At 24.5% G+C, this 20482-nt stretch overlaps 4 protein-coding genes across 6 annotated transcripts; 1 reads left to right on the top strand and 3 right to left on the bottom strand.

Moving 5' to 3' along the window:
* The first annotated feature begins 82 nt into the window (after window positions 1-82).
* LOC127279199 (uncharacterized) lies at window positions 83-6640 on the top strand. 2 transcript variants are annotated; one of them, XM_051301427.1, is made up of 4 exons: window positions 83-251; window positions 2126-2496; window positions 4885-5141; window positions 5223-6640. In XM_051301427.1, the coding sequence occupies exons 2-4, from the start codon at window positions 2414-2416 to the stop codon at window positions 5816-5818; spliced, it is 936 nt and encodes a 311-aa protein (XP_051157384.1). In that variant the 5' UTR covers window positions 83-251; window positions 2126-2413; the 3' UTR covers window positions 5819-6640. The 2 variants fall into 2 exon arrangements, with proteins under 2 accessions (XP_051157384.1, XP_051157392.1); XM_051301435.1 differs by lacking the exon at window positions 83-251 and adding an exon at window positions 1426-1549.
* On the bottom strand, window positions 6420-18356 carry LOC127280638 (uncharacterized). Its single transcript, XM_051303786.1, has 11 exons — window positions 18197-18356; window positions 17335-17422; window positions 16485-16764; window positions 16379-16418; window positions 13480-13567; window positions 12962-13215; window positions 11425-11554; window positions 11185-11232; window positions 10895-10991; window positions 9094-9100; window positions 6420-7752 (listed from the first exon to the last, which is right to left on the bottom strand). Exons 1-11 carry the CDS (start codon window positions 18296-18298, stop codon window positions 7132-7134), a joined length of 1755 nt encoding a protein of 584 aa, XP_051159743.1. The 5' UTR covers window positions 18299-18356; the 3' UTR covers window positions 6420-7131.
* LOC127279227 (uncharacterized) lies at window positions 10709-12020 on the bottom strand. 2 transcript variants are annotated; one of them, XM_051301472.1, is made up of 4 exons: window positions 11854-12020; window positions 11425-11554; window positions 11185-11232; window positions 10709-10988 (listed from the first exon to the last, which is right to left on the bottom strand). In XM_051301472.1, the coding sequence occupies exons 1-4, from the start codon at window positions 11860-11862 to the stop codon at window positions 10891-10893; spliced, it is 285 nt and encodes a 94-aa protein (XP_051157429.1). In that variant the 5' UTR covers window positions 11863-12020; the 3' UTR covers window positions 10709-10890. The 2 variants fall into 2 exon arrangements, with proteins under 2 accessions (XP_051157429.1, XP_051157422.1); XM_051301465.1 differs by having other exon boundaries at window positions 10709-10991; window positions 11854-12019.
* LOC127279221 (putative mediator of RNA polymerase II transcription subunit 17) lies at window positions 12754-13916 on the bottom strand. The gene is made up of 3 exons (XM_051301457.1): window positions 13778-13916; window positions 13480-13567; window positions 12754-13215 (listed from the first exon to the last, which is right to left on the bottom strand). The coding sequence occupies exons 1-3, from the start codon at window positions 13784-13786 to the stop codon at window positions 12938-12940; spliced, it is 375 nt and encodes a 124-aa protein (XP_051157414.1). The 5' UTR covers window positions 13787-13916; the 3' UTR covers window positions 12754-12937.
* Window positions 18357-20482: the final 2126 nt, after the last annotated feature.

Raw genomic sequence — 20482 nt, 5'->3', positions numbered from 1 at the left:
TGAAAGATAATCTAGAATTAGTTACAATTATACAAAAAAAAATTCCATATTTTGTTTCACAAAACGAACGCAAGAGGCTCTTAAGTCGCGATTTCTGTATTGTCCTGTCAATTGCTATTACTGCTGCATTTGTGTGCATTTGTGATAATCGACAGTTGTGTCATTCACAGCTGTGTTGTTAACAACTTTTGTTTTTTTGTGAAGTTATGGGATCAATTTTTGAAAAATCAACAATGTGCCGAAAAAATAAAGTATGTATATTTTCTAAAATAAAACAAATGAAATCGTTTCTTTTTGTTAAAACGGAATAATCGTTGTTTCAATTTTATGCGTCAAACACTAAAATGTCAACAATTATTATACACCTATTTTCTCGATTCTTCTACTGCGAATTTACATAAATTGTTTTTAATTTAAAGAAAAAGGCAATATATAATTATTCAAATGTTAAACAACTTTTTATAATTTACCAGATATTAGTTTAATGTAAATAATTTCCTTGTCCTTGAGTAAACCTTTAACTTCTTAAATTTTCTAAATTTCAAGCGGAACAAAATCGACCATGAACTTTCACTTTCCTAATATTAATAAACCGTTTTGTTTCTGCGCTTTTAAATTATTATGCAACAATTAGAGTCCCAGTGCAGTCTTGGAAATATAAATTTATGCCAGAAAAATCTATTTATACAACAGTTGTTGTTATAACTGGATGTGTTAATTTTTTCAAATTCAGAGAGCAAATATTTCCATTAGGTATTTGCTTGAAAATTTATAGTATAAAAAGTGATGTTTAAAATAATAAAAACAATCAGTTAAGAGTGACAGATATATATATCTTGGCCTGTTTATTCTTTTGATATTATGCTAAATATGAAAATAAATAATATACACTTCTATTAAGTTGAATTGTTTGTTTGAATAAATTGCAAGTTCTTTATTTTATTTTTTTTTGTTTTAATAAAAAACAGTAATGGGTTTAAAATCAAAAGATTTATACACTTGTGTTGTTTACGATGATTAAAGAAGAGATAAATGGTGTGCCATTTGCTTACATTATTATTATTGTTATCTTGTGCTCCCATATATTTACATTTTTAGTTTTGAAGAAATTTAAATTTTCTAATATGTTTTAAAGTGGTTTTAGAATAAATTTGATTAGAGTTCTGTTTATGCAATCTGATTTTGCACTACAAAGAAATAATTTCTTGTTTGTCTGGAATACATTTTTTTAAATAGAAAATAGACATTACCTTTGTAAATAACAAAAGTGAACTTAAACAAGTTTATCTCTGCGTTAGGAAAAAATGCGCGCAGATTGCATTTTATGAGATATTTGATTACAAAAACTCGTGGCTGATAAAATGAACCTCCAGTTAAAAGTCAGCATTTTGAGGGAGTGTACAATAATCTAAACTTACGTCATGTGTTTTAATAACGTTAGTGTTGTATTGATCTATACGTCATGCAGATAATCAGACACTTTTTTATTCTTTCATTTCCATGTGTGAATTCTTTTGTGTTATTTTCCACGTACAAGGTCAACCTCTTGGTTCGTAGAACTGAATATGACTATTCTGTATGATAAAATTAAAACTAAGAGGAAAATGTGTTAAAATCACTAGTTTTTGTTTAATTTTGATAAAGGAGTTAATTATACTATTAATATATTTGAATTTTAATAATAATATTTGCATAATCTACATAATTTGTTAATTGAATCAAAATTTATTCGTTTTGTATGAGTAAATTTTATAAATTTCTGATTTTTCGAAAATGTATGTAGAAAATTATATTATATTCTATACAATTTTACTCGGTAGACGTAATAACTTACAACATGCAAACTTTAGGGTTTCGCATGATTACAGGCCATTGAACTATAAAGTAATGAACTATAGAAAAGCACTATATAGGCCAGTAGCGTCAAAACATGTAGAAATGTTGAATATTTAAGTATAGGTTTGAATTTAAAATTTATCAAACCTGACCTACTAACAAACACAAAATCTGAGTAATTTTTCAAATTTCATTGTTATAAATTTCACTGTATGAAAAAAAAAGTGTTAAAACTAGAATGGAAAATTATTATTCCAGTTAATAAATGAAAATATGTTTGTCTTTACAGGTCAGTAGAATGGTGGTGAATTCAAACTCCTAGAAGGCACGAAAGAAATCACAAGCTTTCAGGAGGCAAATATTTCCGACCGAATCACAAATAGGACACAAATTCTATAATTCATTAAAAGTTTTATTTATATTTTGATAATAATAGTATTTTGGCCCAAACAACAAATATCAAGGAAAAATATTGCTCAATTTCGTATTGAAAAATAATTTCTCAAGAAAAAGTAAATAAATTCATCTATCGCCTGATAAAAAAACTAATTGATTAACTTGGTGAGGAAAAAATACAATGGGTTCTGCGAGACCGCAGGACAAGTCTTTAGGTGGTGGAATTTCCCTTCCTCAATGGATGAAAGGAAAATTCGACAATAAGTGAGTTTTATTTATTCTTGCTAAATAATTGCAGTAAATTTTTTTTTTTTTTTTTTTTATTTGTTTTGAAACTCTAAAACGTTATTTAAAGAATGAAGCATTTAAATTTCCTACGTCACGGAAGTATTTAAAGAAACGAAAAAAATTCCATTTATAAGAGATTATTTTGTCATCACCTTTATATGTCAATTTTGTGACTAATAATTATAATCCCAGATTACCACAAATTCTGGTTTTTTCGACTTATACAGTTTAATTTCTATACGGTCTTAAATCGTTTAAATATTTAATATCTGAAAAATTGAAAATTCATGTAAGAATTTAAAAAATTGGTAAATTAACGTGTCTTTTTTAAAATTGATGAGTTGGCAAATTTAATGTCTATAATTTCGTTTGTGACTTTAGTTTGCAAGTGATGAATGGAAAATTTGTTAGATTTTCATATTTATGAAAATATATATGTATATTAAAATAGTAAATTAATACATAGTAAAAAAAATTCGTTTAATTAAATTTAATTCTATTTTAAATACATTAATTTTTAAATAGAGTAATAATAATTTTTCTCTCTCTATAAATTTAAAATAAGTCTTATAGATTTTAATTTACAATTTAAATTTACATTACACGTTTTTTTTTTAAAAAAAGTATTGTCAATGATAAATTGACATAAAAATTAAATTGTATTCTGTAATATTGGACAAGTTCCTTCAAGTTAATACTTGATCATTCATTTTTTTTTTTATTCACTTTAAAAAGCGGAAAAATCAGAAGTTCACGTGATAAAAATGATACATACATAAAACATATACAGATATGAAATGTAAAAAATACTGTTACATAAAACATGTTTTTCTCTATGTTTTTTTTTTCATTAATTTAAATCATATATTATTATGACTACTTTTTGTTTACAAATTTTTTTTTATTAATAATTGTTTCCTAAGTATTATAGTTTAGAAAATAAATATTTTTTATTGTTAAGAAGTGGTCCTACAAATTATGTTTACATTTTAAATCTCACATCTGTTAGAATTTATCGCAAAGGTTACTTCGTGTCATGATTCATGATGATGCACACACAGAATATCAAATAATTGCAAAATTAATTATAATTCTTTTAAACTTCAAATAACTATTTAGTTAAAAATATAATACAATGTTTTACATTCTTATTGAATATTTGGTCAATGATGAATTTCCAAGAAGTCAATCTATTATTTTCTTATCAAACATTTTTTTTTTAACGCGAAAGATAAAGAGCCACTTACATTTCTTATTATTGTTATTTGTTTTTATTTTTTCAATTTAATAAAATGTAAATTTGTTTAGAGGAATGACAAATTGATTAATGAATTTAAGATTTTCTAGAATTATTATTATTTTAATAAATTAAGAATTTTTATTGTTTTAATATTTTCAAAGAGATGAACACAACACACTGAAAGTCATTTAGGCGTTATATTGCGCGTGTCAGCGTCATTGTAGCTCCAAGAAGGCGTGCATCGATGACTTGGCCTGTTTAGCAGTCACGAGATCTCGTATTTTTAGATAGTCGCGCATCTGAACGAGAGAGAAAATTTATAATATAGTTTAACGTCACATTAGCAAACTCTAAAGACTAAAGAAAAAAGTTTTTTTCCAAATTTTTTTTTAGCTATTTCGATAATTATAGTAGGTATGATAAACAACTAAAAACTGCATCACATTCTTGTTTTGATTGATAATTTATTTTAGTTTGTTTTAATTAACAATAATAGAAATTTTTTGATTATTATTAACCGCTAGGTAACGTTAATTACTCAATTTTTTTTTCCTATTCTAGTCTTTGAAAAAGACATTATAAGAATGATTGTTATTTTGTTTATTTGAAGGTAAATATTTTTTTTTATTTTCAACAATGTATCTTAGAATGAGGATAAAAGATGTAATTTTGCTTTGTTATGTGAAAAAATTGTCCGACAACTTTTTTCTGTTAATTTAACATACATTCGAATTTCGTTTACGGAACTGTTGCCAATGAATCTAGGACGTTACACGACATACAGTAGACGAACGTGACTTATGCTGACAACAGCGATACGATACTGACATGAGTCAATTTTTTTCTTAATCAAGTTCATCTCGAAATAGAGGCAAAAATTCATTATCTTTGGAAATTTTTTTCTCTCAAAGTTCAGTTCTCAGTTAAGAACTTTAGTAATTTACAACTCAGTTTAGAAACTAATAAGGCAAAAGATTTAATTAATTTTTAGAAAAAGGTAAGTTTAAACTTGATGACGAATTTTTTTTTTTATTGCATTTTTTTACAATTTAACTTTGTTTTAAAAATTCTAATGAAAAAAAACTGTTAAATCAATTTGTAAATTATAAGAATTGTTTTTTCAGATTCGATTTCGATGACAGTGCTTTTAGTCCACCTTCACATGACGATAATTTCTTTTATATTCGATACTCCAAGGATCCGGTGACTGAAAATGCCTCTGGATTCACAAATATCTCTACTGTAATCAGTGCAAATCAAGAAACCAATCAAGTGCCCTCTGTTAAGTCAAGTGCACCAAATTTTAAAGACATTAAAAAAATCGATTTTAGTAAACATCCAAAAGCTTGCCAGGCATTTATTCCAAGTGAATCTAACGAAGGTAAAAAAAAAATTATTTCAATTTAAAATTCACAGTATTTATCAAAACAAGCTTTATAAATTATTATTATTATTATTTTAGGACTAACGTATAAACCTCCAAAAACTGTATTGGCAAATAATATCAAGCCAAAATCATTGGGTACGGATGATGGTTTTCATGGAACACCAGCCCTCTGTGGCAAGTCAATTGTCCATGTAGCAAATCAAATAATGTCCGGCAAATTAAGTAAAACTAATTCCAATTCTGATTTTCGTTCCGAACATGCCGACAATAATTTTCCAAAAGGAAGTAAATCCCTTCCTGCAACACCACTTGCATCGCCCATGTCAACACCTGACAGTTCGCCAAAATCACGTAGACGAATTCATGGCAATAGATTCTTTACCGGTGCTTTTGTTCCCGATCGTGAAAAATATCAGGGTAGTTGGATATTAGCTGGAATTTTGGGACAACCACGTGAAATTGTAACATCAAAAATTGATGAAGAAGAAGAAATTTCCCATGAGAATATACCGGCAAGAGTTTTAAGTCGTAAGAAATCAATATCATCGCAAAATTTAACATACGTTGGTAAGGATGAAAAAACGCCTGAAAAACAAACTGCAACAAGTGTTTTTCAAGCTAAACCATCTGAACTTCGTGAAATGAACTTTTGGTCTCCAACTTCCATGTAAAAAAATTATTTTATTATTTTTAAATTTCTTTCTTTTTTCACATAGTGTGGCTCTTTTTATTTCATTTTCTAAAAGATCTGATGATCCGACTAGTTTTTAAAAAATTTAAATAGAATTTAATTCTTTCACAATTATAAGACAATTCAGTATCGTCTGAAGCTTTTTAATTTCGCTATTCGCACATATTTTTTTTTTTTATTAATATGGATTTTTAGTTCTACTTTTAAAAATTGTAGTGACATTTTGATTATTTAATATCCTTAGAAGGCGATTTTTAAATATTTCATTATCTCCCATACAATAGTTGAAATTTTTAAGTAGATAGTCAATAATTTATACCCAGAAAAACCTTTGTAAAAACTCTTTGAAAAAAAATAGATACTAATTATTATTTATTGATTATATATTAAAAAAAAAAAATTTAAGTGCACCTGTTTTATGATTGAGAGATAAAAAACACAACGAATTTAGTTAATTTTGGTACAGGTCTACTAACTGAAAGTGATTAAAATTTATTTATTTTACTATTTTTTATCGATTTTTGATGAATATGCTTTTCTTTTTTAGTTTACTTACGTCATGTCAACTTTCAAGAATAGTGAAATGTTGATGACAGACGATAAAAAAAAAAAAAAAAAAAAAAATTGTACCTGGTTTTTTTTCGATTAATTCGAATTAAGTTTAGATTAAGTGGAAGATACATTGAGAATATTGTAATTCAAATTATTATTTTGCATTGTGTGTGCATTTTCAAAATAACACATTGTCTATAAAATTCAATATATGAACTTAATAAAATTGTCTTGGTTATTTTAAATTGCATTTGGAATTGTAATTTACAATAATTTTTTTAAACGACCCAAGAGATTATTAAAAATTCAATTTGTGTCTTGATAAAATGAAATAAAATATTTTTAATTTATATTATTTTGATTTAGTCTATTGATTTTTGACTATGGCATTGAAATTTTATTTCTTTAATTTTTTAGACTGGATGAAAAAGGATAAATGCTTGAAAAAGTTTTTTTTTTTAAGGATGTATTTCAATGACGAAAATATAAATAAACCTATTCTTATTGACTAAAAATTGACATGTACTTTAAAATTAAAGAAAGTACTTTTGATCATTTTTCGATTCAATAAATAGAAAAAGCAAATTATTCATCATGAGATGAATCGTATATGTGATCAGTCATAGAAACAGAAGAATATGGAAATCCATTATATAATTTTACGGGTAACAAATTTACAAATTTTCATTCTTGAACTAATTGCCAGGGCAAAATAAATTAAAATTTTTGTTTCAAGTTTAATTAGAAGGCGTATGATGCACCAAATCCAGTGAATGTCGTGTGAGCAACAACTGGAGCTGCGGCGATGGTTTTAACAATGGGCGCTGCAGGAGCATAATAAGCTGATGCTGGAGCATAAGCCGCTGGAGCAATAGTCTTTACAATTGGAGATGGTGCAGCGTAATAGGCTGGTGCTGGTGCATAAGCAGCTGGAGCAACGGTTTTTACAATTGGAGATGCTGCGGTATAATAGGCAGGAGCTGAAGCCACGGTTTTTACAATTGGAGCAGCTGCGGCATAATAAGCTGAAGCTGGAGCATAAGCAGCTGGAGCTGCGGCGGCAGTGTAAACAGCTGGTGCTGGAGCATGATAGACGGGAGCAGTTGCATATTGAAGATATTTAGCGTCATTGGTCACTCGTGTATCGTATTTACGAACACTTGAGAAAGCAGTGTCAACGGCTTTACTGTAGTGGGAAACTGCCGAATTTCCATCTAAAGAGCGTACTACACTTTGTTGAGAAGATCCAATTGCTGGAGCATGAATTGCAAGTGGTGCAGAAACTGCAGCATTGTAAGTCACAGCTGGAGAACCAATGAATCCAGCTTGGGCGACTACGAAAAGTGCAGCGAAAGAGATGAACTGGAAAAAAAAATTGATTTTTTTACTTTTATAAAATCTGAAAGGGAATATCTTATTTTCAGGTAAGTTTTATAAATACTAGCTAAAGGAATTTAAAAAGAGAAACATTTTTTCAGAACCTAAAGTTCTGAACTCATTTTTTTTTTTTTTTATTTTCTAAAAAAGTTTATTTTTGTATTCGAACAATTTTTTCGTTCATTTAAAGGTTCAGAACTTTAGGTTCATTGTCAATCGATTTAAAATTTGGATATCAATTTAATTAATTAATCTACGTATTAAAAAAAATCGTGGAATACACACAATAAGTAGTAGCGAAAGTTATAGTCAGACAGCTCATCCCAATTTCCTGACAGTAGTTACTACTATATTTTGGTCAGACTAATTTAATCGTATAAACAAAAATAATTTATTCTCTTTTTTTTCAAAAATATTTTTTATAAATTAACTTTCCCCTCCCAAAAAAATAAAATTAAATAAATTTTTTGTTTCATATTGCAAAGAAATTTATGAATTTTAAAAGAATAATTTTTTTGCAATGACCAAATTTAATTTAATATTGAATATTTATATAATACCTTAAACATTTTTGTATGTTTGCTTGGTTGTTCTTCACACTGGTACGGTTGGGGTAGTTGTATGACAATCGAGGGTCCCTCCACTGTTTTTATACCAAAAATTTAGTCTCTCTTTCTCTCTCTCTCTCTCTCTCGTTTATAGCGAAAATGTTATTTCGCAATAAAATACCGGTCCTTTTAGATGAAGCGAGGTCTGACAAGCGGGAGGTGAAAGAAAGCTTTTTCGGTGGAGAGCATAATCAAGGTCTGGGTTACAGAATCGGAGCGCGCTGTCACGCCCAATCTCTTCTCTCACGTTAATCATCGCGCAGTTCTTTATCATTTATATTTATTATTATTTCTTATGAAATCTTTCAAAGAATATTGACCATCGTATATATATATATACATATATATACACAATTGCCGATATATTTTTTTGCCAATCATCTACTGCCAATTTTTATTTTATAATACCGAAGGTTACAAATAATTAAATTTTTAAGAAAATATCATCTATTTTGCAGTGTGCAATAATTATTTTAGTAGTACTCAAAAAAAAAATTTATTTAATTCAAATAATCGGTTACTTGACTATTAAAAAGGTAAATATTTATTCAAATAATTTTTATTTGAATTAAATAAACTGTATTTGAACCAATAATTTCTGTATTAAAAATAATTACAATTTAATTGACTCAAATAATAAATAAATATTTAAAGAATTCTTTTTTCAGTGTAGTTTAAAAAAAAATACTAAACTATTTCTTAATTTGCAAATGTATGCCTGTGTCCTGCAATTATGTGATCTGCAGATAATTGATCTTCAGATAATATGACAAGTGGACTCTGACATATAATTTTGTAATCGTATTTAAAATCTATTAAAAGAAATTTCGACATGGAAAAAATATTAAATTTCTATCTGTTAATATATTTATTAAAATATTATTAGTATATATTTATTGTTCAAATAATTTTGAATTAAAAAAATTAGTTAATTATTTACGTTGAAAACACTAATTTGAAATTATATAAATTATACAAATAAACGTATATTAATATTATTAGTAAAAACATTAATTAATGGTTAATAATTTAATTATTTAAAAATAAATAATTTTTTTTTTTAATTCTACAATTTTTATTTTGACGATTATACAATGTTTTCATACTTTCTTTTATAAGATGTCAATTCGAATATAGATCTTTTAGGCTCGCACATTACTCTAGATATTTTATTTCGTAATCATTATTCTCGTATATTAGCATCTACGAGATGTATATCAAAAAACCTATTGAAATGATATAATACTTTCTTTAAAAAAATATTTCTCCGTAAAGTAAAAAAAAAAAAAATACATTACTTTTGCAATGAACGAGAAATATTATTACTAATGAGTTTTTGTGTCTCATATATTTAAAATTACTTTCCAAAAATCAATGAATAATTTTTAACTTAAAATTAAAGAACACATTATGATCAAGGTAAGCACAAACCTTGAAAATGTTCGTGTTATTAAACTTTCGTTTCAAAGGGTGACCTACCTTGTACAAGTATAATTTTTTTTATCGAAACAAATAAATTTAGGTATTAAAATTATGTTTTTTTTTATATAATTGTCGAATAATATAATTGGAATTTTTTTTTGCCAAGAAATATGCGCATAATATAGAGGACATTGACTGCTTTTCGTAATCAATTTTGAATATTTCTATAAGGTAACTTTTTTTTATAAATGAAGTGTTTAAAATTTTTTTTTTTTTTTTTTGAGAAAACAAAATTATTTTTTTACCTTAATCTAATTAATTAATTCTACTTAATACTAATAATACCACTGTTTATATAATTTCAACTAATTTTTAATCGAGTTAAATTATAATATAAAATTATAAAATGGAATTTTTCATTATTATGTTTAAAATTTTTATCATTGAAAAATGGTAGAAATTAAAATCCTTGAAGACAGCTTATTTCCTGGAAAGATGAGATATTTGTGGGAAGCAAAAATGAACAACCTTCAAAGCCCTCTTTTCTCAAGGATCAATTGAAAAAGAACCACGATAGTATTATTGCTTCATTCAAAAGGAGAGGTGCTCTACATATACATCAACATTGTTACATAATAACATATGTGTGTATTTGTATATGTCATGTAGGCCACTGTTCTCTGTACCCTTTTTATTTCTCACGCATTTTATAAATGTTTTTTTTTTTTTTTAATGAAGTGATTATTCAACATAAATAATAAACCCTATATACAAAAAATAATTATATATATTTATCTCCAAGTAAAAAAGTGACGAAAACTTTTTTTAATTTCTATTAAAAATTTTTGAAGAATTAGGAAACAAATTCAAATTGGAAATATGATAAGTGGATATAGTAAATAAAATGAGGCTTTTGTTATTTTAATTTTTTATTTATTTATTTCTCATAAATTTTGTAATTATATTAAATTCAATTTTCCATACGCATGTCTTCTTTAAAGAATTTTTGAGTTTCCAAAACAAAATGAAATTATTCTTTTATAATGGTGGAAATTTTTAGATTTAGAAAAATTCAATCGGAAGTCAATTTTTTTTACCAATCGAGTCCTTTGTTAAGACCGAGACCGAGACCACCGATACCACCAAGACCACCAAGACCAAGACCGTGACCAACAACAACGGCTGGGTGAGCTGCTGTAGAAAGAAAATTATATTTTAATTATGTAATAGGTATACTAATTTGATACTTAAATTACTACAAAGTATCTTTTAACTATACATATAAATTTAAATCTTTCAAATTAGAATTCCAATTTTTGTTAATAGATTTTAAAGAATTTTTTTTTTTTGAATTGAAAATTTTTTTATTATTTTTTAATTAACTTACTGTGAACAATTTGAGGTTGAACAGCAATTTTGGGAATCAAAATGGGAGCTGAAATATAAAACATATTATTAATTTTTTTTTTTTTTTATAAATTATTATATAACAAATTAGTCAACAAATAAAAAGTAAAATATTTTTTTGATGATAATGAATATTCTGAGAATTAGTAAAATTACAGATTCATTCATTATATTTGTACGATTGTTGAATAATTTATCGTTTTAAAAAAATATTAATTACTTTTAATAATTGGAGCGGGGGAAATGTAACTTTGAATTTTGATGGGAGCAGCCAAATGACTTTGTCCAACAAGACTGGTGAGTCCTCCTCCATAAGCCACAGCCAAAAGGCAGGCAAAGACAACTACGAACTACATAAAAAAAAATTAATATTTATTTTTTACATAATGCAAACAAGAAATAATTTAATAGAAACTATTTCATTAAAATGATAATAAAAAATTTAATTATTACAATTAAAAAAATATATGTTAATGACAATTTTGAAAACATGGATTTTATAGAAAAAAAAAAACTATTTTGTTAAATATATGAAATTATGAAATTATTTAATTATCGTATATTCAAAGGATAGAAAATAGTCCATTATATCAAAATGAAATAATATATATATATATATAATAAAAAGAATTCAGTTTGTTTATAATACCTTCATCATGTTTGAAACTACTTCTTTAGATGCAAGAAGAAAATTGAATGATTTTCCTTGGTCTCGAGGGGTATTTATATTTCCTGGCCCTGCATGAATTTGTATAGAACTCTCGATATTTTTACAAAAGTACAAGAGTACACTCGCAATATGACGTTTATTGCATCAGCAACTTCAACAGATATCTACTATGTAGGCATTTAGCTATTTAATTCTGCAAATAGTTAAAGTAAGTGTATATAGTCGTGTGTGCTAGTTAGACAAAAAGTAGTTAGACTTTGTTCTTCAAAAATCAAAATTAAAAAATTTCAATAACTATAATTAAAAAAATTACTTCATTTTCCCCTCAATAGTGAAACATCTGCTGTCTCGAAATTTTGAAAATTCAGTGCATTGTTATATTTTCATAAAAAAAATATTATTTTAAGATACAATTTGAAATTAAAAATTGGATGAAAATAAGATCCTAAAGTTTGATCAATTTGCGAAAAAATTTGTGTATTAAAAGTTTTATAATATTTAAATTGATAAAAAGAAAAATCTCCTTTTTTTCCCTCAAAATAAGACACCATTCTTTACTGATGTGTGGACCATTTTTATGTATGTACATTACATTTTTAAAAAATTAAATTACTTTTCATACTTTTTTTTTTATCAAGTCTTGAAATTTAAAATTTAGATTTTTTATTCTTAAAATATTAAAAAATTTGTCTTTTTCGAAATAGAAAAAATTGTAAATTTAATTGGTAATTGTATTGAAACAATAATCATTTGTTTTTAGAAAATTTTAAATTTTTTAAACAATGTAAATTTGGAAATAATTTCTTTGAAGCATTATCAGAGATACAATGTCTAGAAAACATATTTTGTAATAGAAGAGGATAAAGAAAAAAGATAGGATAATATTCCAAATATAGTTTTTTTATTTCACAAATTATAGTACAATTTTTTTTCAGATAAATTTTTTTTTTTGTCACATTTTACCAATCATTTGCACACAATTTTTTTTTCTGGAATTTCCACTCAATTGTATTTTTTGTAATACGCATATTTTCATAAAAAATTATTTTTGTTTTTTTTAAGTTTATACAACTCCCACTCCACCTACAACTCCATGTCCAACTGAGCCGACTCGAACTGATCCAACTGGTCCAACTCCGACAACAGAATCCACAGAACCAACTCCAACTGGTCCAACTCCAACGACAGATCCAACGGAACCAACTCCAACTCCAACTGGTCCAACTCCTACGACAGATCCAACAGGACCAACTCCAACTCCAACTGGTCCAAGTCCAACTACAGATCCAACATGTCCAACTCCAACACGACCAACTCCAACTCCATAAGGTACAACCACACCTGGTGAATAAAAAAACATTTTTTATTTAGAAATTTTTAAATTATTTTTAATTTTTCAAAAATTACAATGACTCAAATTCATTAATTTTGTAATATAAATCTGAATCTCGGAATGATTTAATTTTCAATTAATGAATTCTTTTACTGATTCACAATTAAACAAGAATTTCATCATTTTTATTTTAATATTTGGGATTTAGAAAAAAATTAATATTTTGAAGATAAAAATTTAAATTAAACTAATAAATAAGAAAATGCAAATACCCCTAACGTAGTTGGTAGTTACTGGCTGCAATTGTGGTACCACATATCCACCATATGCAATGGCTACTATACACGCTGACAAAAGAAGCTTAAACAATAGAATATAAAAATCATTCAAATAAATAAATTAAAAAACAAAAGTATATCAAATAATTTACACACTTTAGAAAATTATAAATTAATTTTAAAAATAATTAAAAATATTTAAAAAATTTATTAGAAAAATATTTTCTAATACAATCTATAACAAAAGTATAGTAAAATAATATTTGTATTTAAATAAAATGTATTTTCTCACTTTAAACATTTTGCTCCGTTATTTGATTTGTCAAGAAGGTAATTCTTCAATTTCAAAAACTGAAATGAATAACAGTATTAAATCTATCACCGTATTTATACAAAAGTTTTTAGAATTTTTTTCAACTAAATAACCCTTCTTATATATATGTTCTTACTTATATTGCAACAGGCGTATCGTGTGTCTTCGATATAGGTTTACCTTACAGTCTTAAAAAACAATTGAATAAGTTACTATTAATAAATGAAATAAATAGGGAAGGTCAGAGGAATAAATTTTCCAAATTTTTTTTTTTTTCATTAGAAAAAAAAGTAACGCAATTTTCTATATACCAATAATTAAATACACGATCATTGTTACAGTTGCCGCATCAGCCAGAGAAAATATAACATTTTTGTCTGAAAGTCAAATAAATTTTTATTTGATGCAAATAAATTCAATTTGTTTCCATTTAATTTTATATTTGTTGCAAATAAATTCTATTCGTTTCAAATAAATTTTATTTGTTACAAATAAATTCTATTTGTTTTAAATTAATTTTATTTGATTTAAAAAAAAAAATTTTTTTTTGCTGTAAATAATAATTTTATTTTCTAAATTAAATTTTAATTTTGCTAAATTTTTATTTGTTTCAAATATTAATTTAGCAAAAATAAAATTATTAGGCTTTGTGATAAATATATTTTTATTATGTGCCTGAAGTTCTGAAAGTTCAAATGAAAAAAAAAAATTTGTTTACTAATTTTTTAACTTCAAATTTTATTATAAAATATATTGCTTTAAGGCCAGGCTCCTCCAAAAACCGTGTTTTTTTCAAACAAATTTTATTTATATTACAAAAAATATTTATAAATCAAAGTTTTTATAAATTAAAAGACTTATAAAAGTACTACTTGAAAAAAAATTTTTTTCTTATTTTTTCAAAATGGCGGCTCCTAAAATCGCTGCCGAAACGCGTCCTTCGTGTTGGTGGGTGACAGGATAACTCAAAAACGAATCATCTGAAAGCAAAAATCAAAACGGTTTCTTAATCTGTATCACATTGGCTATGGTGTGAACTACAATAAAATATTTTCACCAAAAAAAAACAAAATGGCAGACTTTTTAAGTTTTTTACCCTTTTTTTTCACTTTTAATTGTTTATAACTTTTGTAAATAACAATGAATATTTTTGGTTGTAGTTCACACCATAGCCAATGTGATACAGATTAAGAAACCGTTTTGATTTTTGCTTTCAGATGATTCGTTTTTGAGTTATCCTGTCACCCACCAACACGAAGGAAGCGTTTCGGCAGCGATTTTAGGAGCCGCCATTTTGAAAAAATAAGAAAAAAAATTTTTTTCAAGTAGTACTTTTATAAGTCTTTTAATTTATAAAAACTTTGATTTATAAATATTTTTTGTAATATAAATAAAATTTGTTTGAAAAAAACACGGTTTTTGGAGGAGCCTGGCCTTAAATTAATAAATTTAAATTAAATTAGTTAAATTTAAATATTATTATTATTATTATTATATTATTTTAATAATAATTTATTTAATATTTAATGTACTGTTTTATTTTTCATTGATGAAGTAATTTTTAAATAATTTATAGACTAAAAACTAATTAAATTCATTTGAAGTTTCAGAACTTGAGGCACATTTTTACTTTGATTAAAATAAATTTAAATTATGTCAAATAAAAGATTTCTTTGGGTGATTTATGATGCAATTTTTGCAACAATTTCTTGCAGCTGACAAAGTAAATTAATTTTTAACTGTATTTTATTATTATTATTATTATTATTTAAAATATTTATTTACTTAAACGTGTGTATTGAAGAACAACAATTTTGCATGTGTTTTATCAAACTGGGCCTTATAGTGAAACAATAATGGTTTTTATATAAATAATTAAAAATTTGTACTAAAAAACAAAGGAAGGGACAATAAATGTTATCATTTCTAAAAATCGCAGTACTGCTTAATAATTTTTCAAGCTAAATCATAATAAAAATTCTATAATAACAATAATTCTATAAATAGCAGATAATTTCTATATCATTAAAAATTTTCAAATTTTTAAAAACCAATAAAAATTCAATAATTTTTGACTGATTTTCAATAAAATTTTACTAATTGAAATCATAACAAGAGAATAAATGAAAATCAGTAAAAATTTTCTATATTTTATAAAGAGAAATGAACTAAAAATGAGCAAGATCTAAGCAGCCTTGCATCAGACAATACTGCATGTAGATTGAACTGAATGAAGTAATTTGCATAATAGCGCAATTTTATTAGTGCCATAAAGAAGGCGAAATTTTTTGATTTTTTTTTTATTCAACCTATATAAGTGCCTTTATCACCTTCATTACATATTTTCTTATTAAAAATATTTCAAAGAATTTATTTAAATATAATTACTATACTTATAGAAATTTCATAAAAAAAAATATATACATTTTTTTTAAGCTGAATAATTAACTTTTTAATTTTAAAAAAGTATCTTCGAATCCTAAATAATATTTATATGGTAAAGAGGAATTAATATTGGGAAAGTAAAGAATTTGTTTTTTTTTTTTTTTCAATAATTTATTTTTCAAAAAAACTTTGTACAGAGAATATATATCCAATATTGAGACGAATTACTGACACACTTTTTTTTTACAAACATTTTTTTTTTTTATACAGAATTAAAATATCGCATTTGGAAAAAAATTACCAGCCTTTTCCCCAAGCACCATTACCCCAAGCTCCATTGCCCCATGCTCCATTACCGGCCCATCCATTACCATGTCCCCATCCATTACCCCAGGCACCATTGCCCCAAGCACCATTGCCGGCCCATCCAGCATTACCCCATCCTTTGTTTCCCCAAGCACCATTATCACCCCATCCATTGTTTCCCCAGCCATTGTTTCCCCATCCATTGTTGCCCCATCCATTGTTACCCCATCCATAACCATTGCTCCATCCACCTTTGCCCCATACAACGGCGGGAGCTGGAAAAAATAAATTCACATTTTATTTTATACAAAAATATAAAGTCAAATTTTTATCTTTGTTTTTGAAAAATATTTTTTGAATTTTACTTTTTTATTGAAATTAAAATATTATATTATTAATATTTTATTAATTTCATTAATATTTTTAATATTCAATATTATAATATTATATTTTATTGGATTACGTGTAGTTAAGTGGATTAAGTGTAGTTTTCTCTGATTCAAATTTACAAATGTTTAGTTTATAATTTCTAATTAAAATTTTTAATTATATTTAACATATAGTACATTATGAATTACTTTATAAAAATATGGAAAGCATTATAAATTATTTAAATATTATAATTTATTAAAATAATTATAATAATATAATTATTAATAGGTAGAATATTACTAAACAAATTTTTTCCCTCGATAAATCGCTGTGTCGTCTTTTTAAATTTTTTTTTTTTAAATTAGTAAACTTTAATATGAAAATTTGAAGGAGGAAAATATTTTAACAACTAGGTTGCTCTATAAGATATTTAAAAAGTTGAAGAGATAATTATAAGATTTTTTTTTTATTACCTGCAACAACTTTAGCAGTATGTACAGGAACTGCGGGTACAACGACGCCGGCGTAGGCTACTGCCATAAGGCATGCGAGAATGAAAAGCTGTAAAATAATTTTTTAATATAACAAAAGTTTGATAAAAAAATGTTTCATCTAAATATTTTTATTTTTAAAATATAATTTTTAGCTACTACATTGAAAAAAATTTATTTATTTCTAATTGAATCTGTTACTTTACTATTGTCAAATAAATATTTACTTGAACCAAATAATTTTTATTTGAAACAAATAAACTGTATTTAAAACATATACAATTTAATTGGCACAAATAATAATTAATTGATACAAATAAATATTTTTTTAATACAAATAAATAATTTTTTGATACAAATAAATATTTTTTTAATACAAATAAATCATTTTTTGATAAAAATAAATAATTTTTTAATACAAATAAATATTAGTTTAATAGAAATGAATATTTATTTTTTGATAATAGTCAATTATTTGAATCAAATAAATCTTTTTTTTCAGTGTATTTAAAAATATAATCTATACGCTTTATTTCATTAATTAGTTAAAAAATAAGAAACAATTTTTAAATTAAGAAATATTATTATTTTAAGAATATTACATTCTTAAATTTAATATATTAATATTCTTGAATTTAGAATAATTTACAAAATTACAAATTAATTATACAAAAATTAATTATTTAAAACAGAAAAAATAATTTACAATAAAATAAAAAAAATAATTAAAATTAAAATATTATTTACAACAAAAATAAAGTATTAAAAAATTGCAAACACTCATAGTTAAAAAATGAAATATACAAAAATAATTAAAAAATAGAAGATTCCCTTTTTTCTCTACCTTGAACATGGTTGCTAGTTCTGCGACTGCAAGAAGTAAATTGTATAATTCCACTTGTTCCTGAACACTATTTATACCCTGAGAGATTTGTATGGAATTCATAATAAGCAGTTAAATGGATTTTTAAAAAAAAAAATCTTTATATTTTCTATGAGTGCAAAATAGTGGAGGGGCTGCTTGCTTAATAAAGTTTATCCGTATATATTATATTTGTTATTATGTGCACGCTTGTTGATGCAGGGCCGAGGGAAATTGCACAAAAATAATTATTATTAACTTTCTAATTAAAAATTTTTTCCCCATGATTATTAATATACAAAAATTATAAAATTTGACAATATTTATAATTTTCAATTTTTTCAATTAAAAAAATTATTCATCTTCTTTTTCTTTCGTATAGATTTATATTATATATCGCACGATCAACGAAAATTTATTCCCCCGGCCCTGTTATTTCAATCAAAGTTCTCGTTATACATAGTATACGTAGGACTTTCATAGATACAAAAAGTGTCATAACTTTTGTATTTTTTTGGTTCTTGACAACAGGAACTTTTGCTCACTTCTAATTGAATGGAGGTTGTATTATAAAAATTAACAAATCAAGGTTATACTAAAACCGGGAATTAATAATGTTTTTACATTCAATTATAAGATTTTGACAAACAGCAATAATAATATTATAATTAAATGTAAAAAAAAAAGAATCAGAAATTTATATCATTTAATTTGACACTTTGTAACCAGTCATTTTTATCCATATGATAAACTTGCATATTTATAATAATTAGTGTAATATTATATAATAATAAATGTAATACTTAATATGAAATATGTTTACAATGTATTAGGTATTTCAACAAATTGTCATATTACAGGAAAATACATAATCCAATATATCTTCAAGATACGATCAAATAAATCTTATTTCTAGTCTGTGGCTACACACCTGTAATATGTTAAATAAACATTTTAAATTTTAATTATTATTTTTATAAAAAAATTTTTTTTTGAAATATTTTGATTACGAATATTATTTAGTGACCTCAAATTTGAGAAGGACCAAGGTAGATTTTTATAAAAAACACAAACTAAATAAATGAAGCTAAATAAAATATGTTTATATTAAATTTTAATTTTATATTATTATAAATAATTCTAATAAAAAAAAATTAAAATAAAATAAAAAGTTAGCAATCAATAATAATAAAAGGGGGAAAAATATAATAGCAGAACAAGGATGTTATAAATTGCAAATAAGTGACGCAGAAAGGATCTTCACTTCATTGCAATTACAAGCAATCAATAATAATTATTTATAATTAACAAATTACACAGTACTCTAATAATTAATCAATTATAATAACTAATATAATTTATATGTTAATAATTCATGATGTAATGATTAATATAAATTTATTGTTATTATTATTATTAATTATCTGGTAACTAATTATCTATTCAAATTTATTTAATGAATATGTTGAAATTTATACATTTTTCAAAAAAATTTACAAACATAATGAATATTCAAGAAAAATATCATTTATACAATTCTGATTGTTTTTTTATTCTATTCCTTTTTTATATTTTATATTTTAAATATTAAATTTTTATATAATAAATTTGATAATAATTTTAATAATAATTTTGTGCAGCAAAATATTAAAAATAAAAATTTTTAAAGAAAAAAATTTCAATTATTCAATATAAGAGAAAATTAGTCTTGTAAACGATTTTTCAAATATGATATATATTTTATTGCATAACACTTTCTTAAAGAGCAAAAGAATTAAAAAAAAAAAAATTGATAAATTGAAGAGAAATTATGTTTAATATGAGAATGTGGAAATATGCATGATTTTGTAATAACAATATATATTAATAGAATATTCCATCAATAAAATAATAATATATTTATATATATATGTATGTTAAAAATATATTATTATTTACTTGCGCGAGAATGGTATAAACATAAATTAAATATATAATGGTTTCAGGAGGCGTGAGTATTTTATGAACAGAACAAGTTTGCACTTTTTTTTTTACAATATAATTAGAACTATTACTTATATCTGCATTTCAAGGTAACAGTATTGGATTGTTATATTTAATCAGATCATTTGAAATATCGATCAATTTAGAACTACGACAGCTGTAAAACTGGCTTTTCCAGTTATACATATATACATACATGTGTATATATAGGTCTATATACCCATTAATCAATAAAACTCTTATGAATTATAAAAATAATAATTAGAAATATTATCCAGTCCCTAC

Source organism: Leptopilina boulardi, unplaced genomic scaffold, assembly GCF_019393585.1.
Source record: "Leptopilina boulardi isolate dan_hultmark-lab unplaced genomic scaffold, ZJU_Lbou_2.1 LbouV2_112, whole genome shotgun sequence".
Classification (NCBI taxonomy): Eukaryota; Metazoa; Arthropoda; class Insecta; order Hymenoptera; family Figitidae; genus Leptopilina; species Leptopilina boulardi.
The sequence above is the reverse complement of the archived record's forward strand: the minus strand, read 5'-3'. Positions and strand labels throughout refer to the sequence as shown.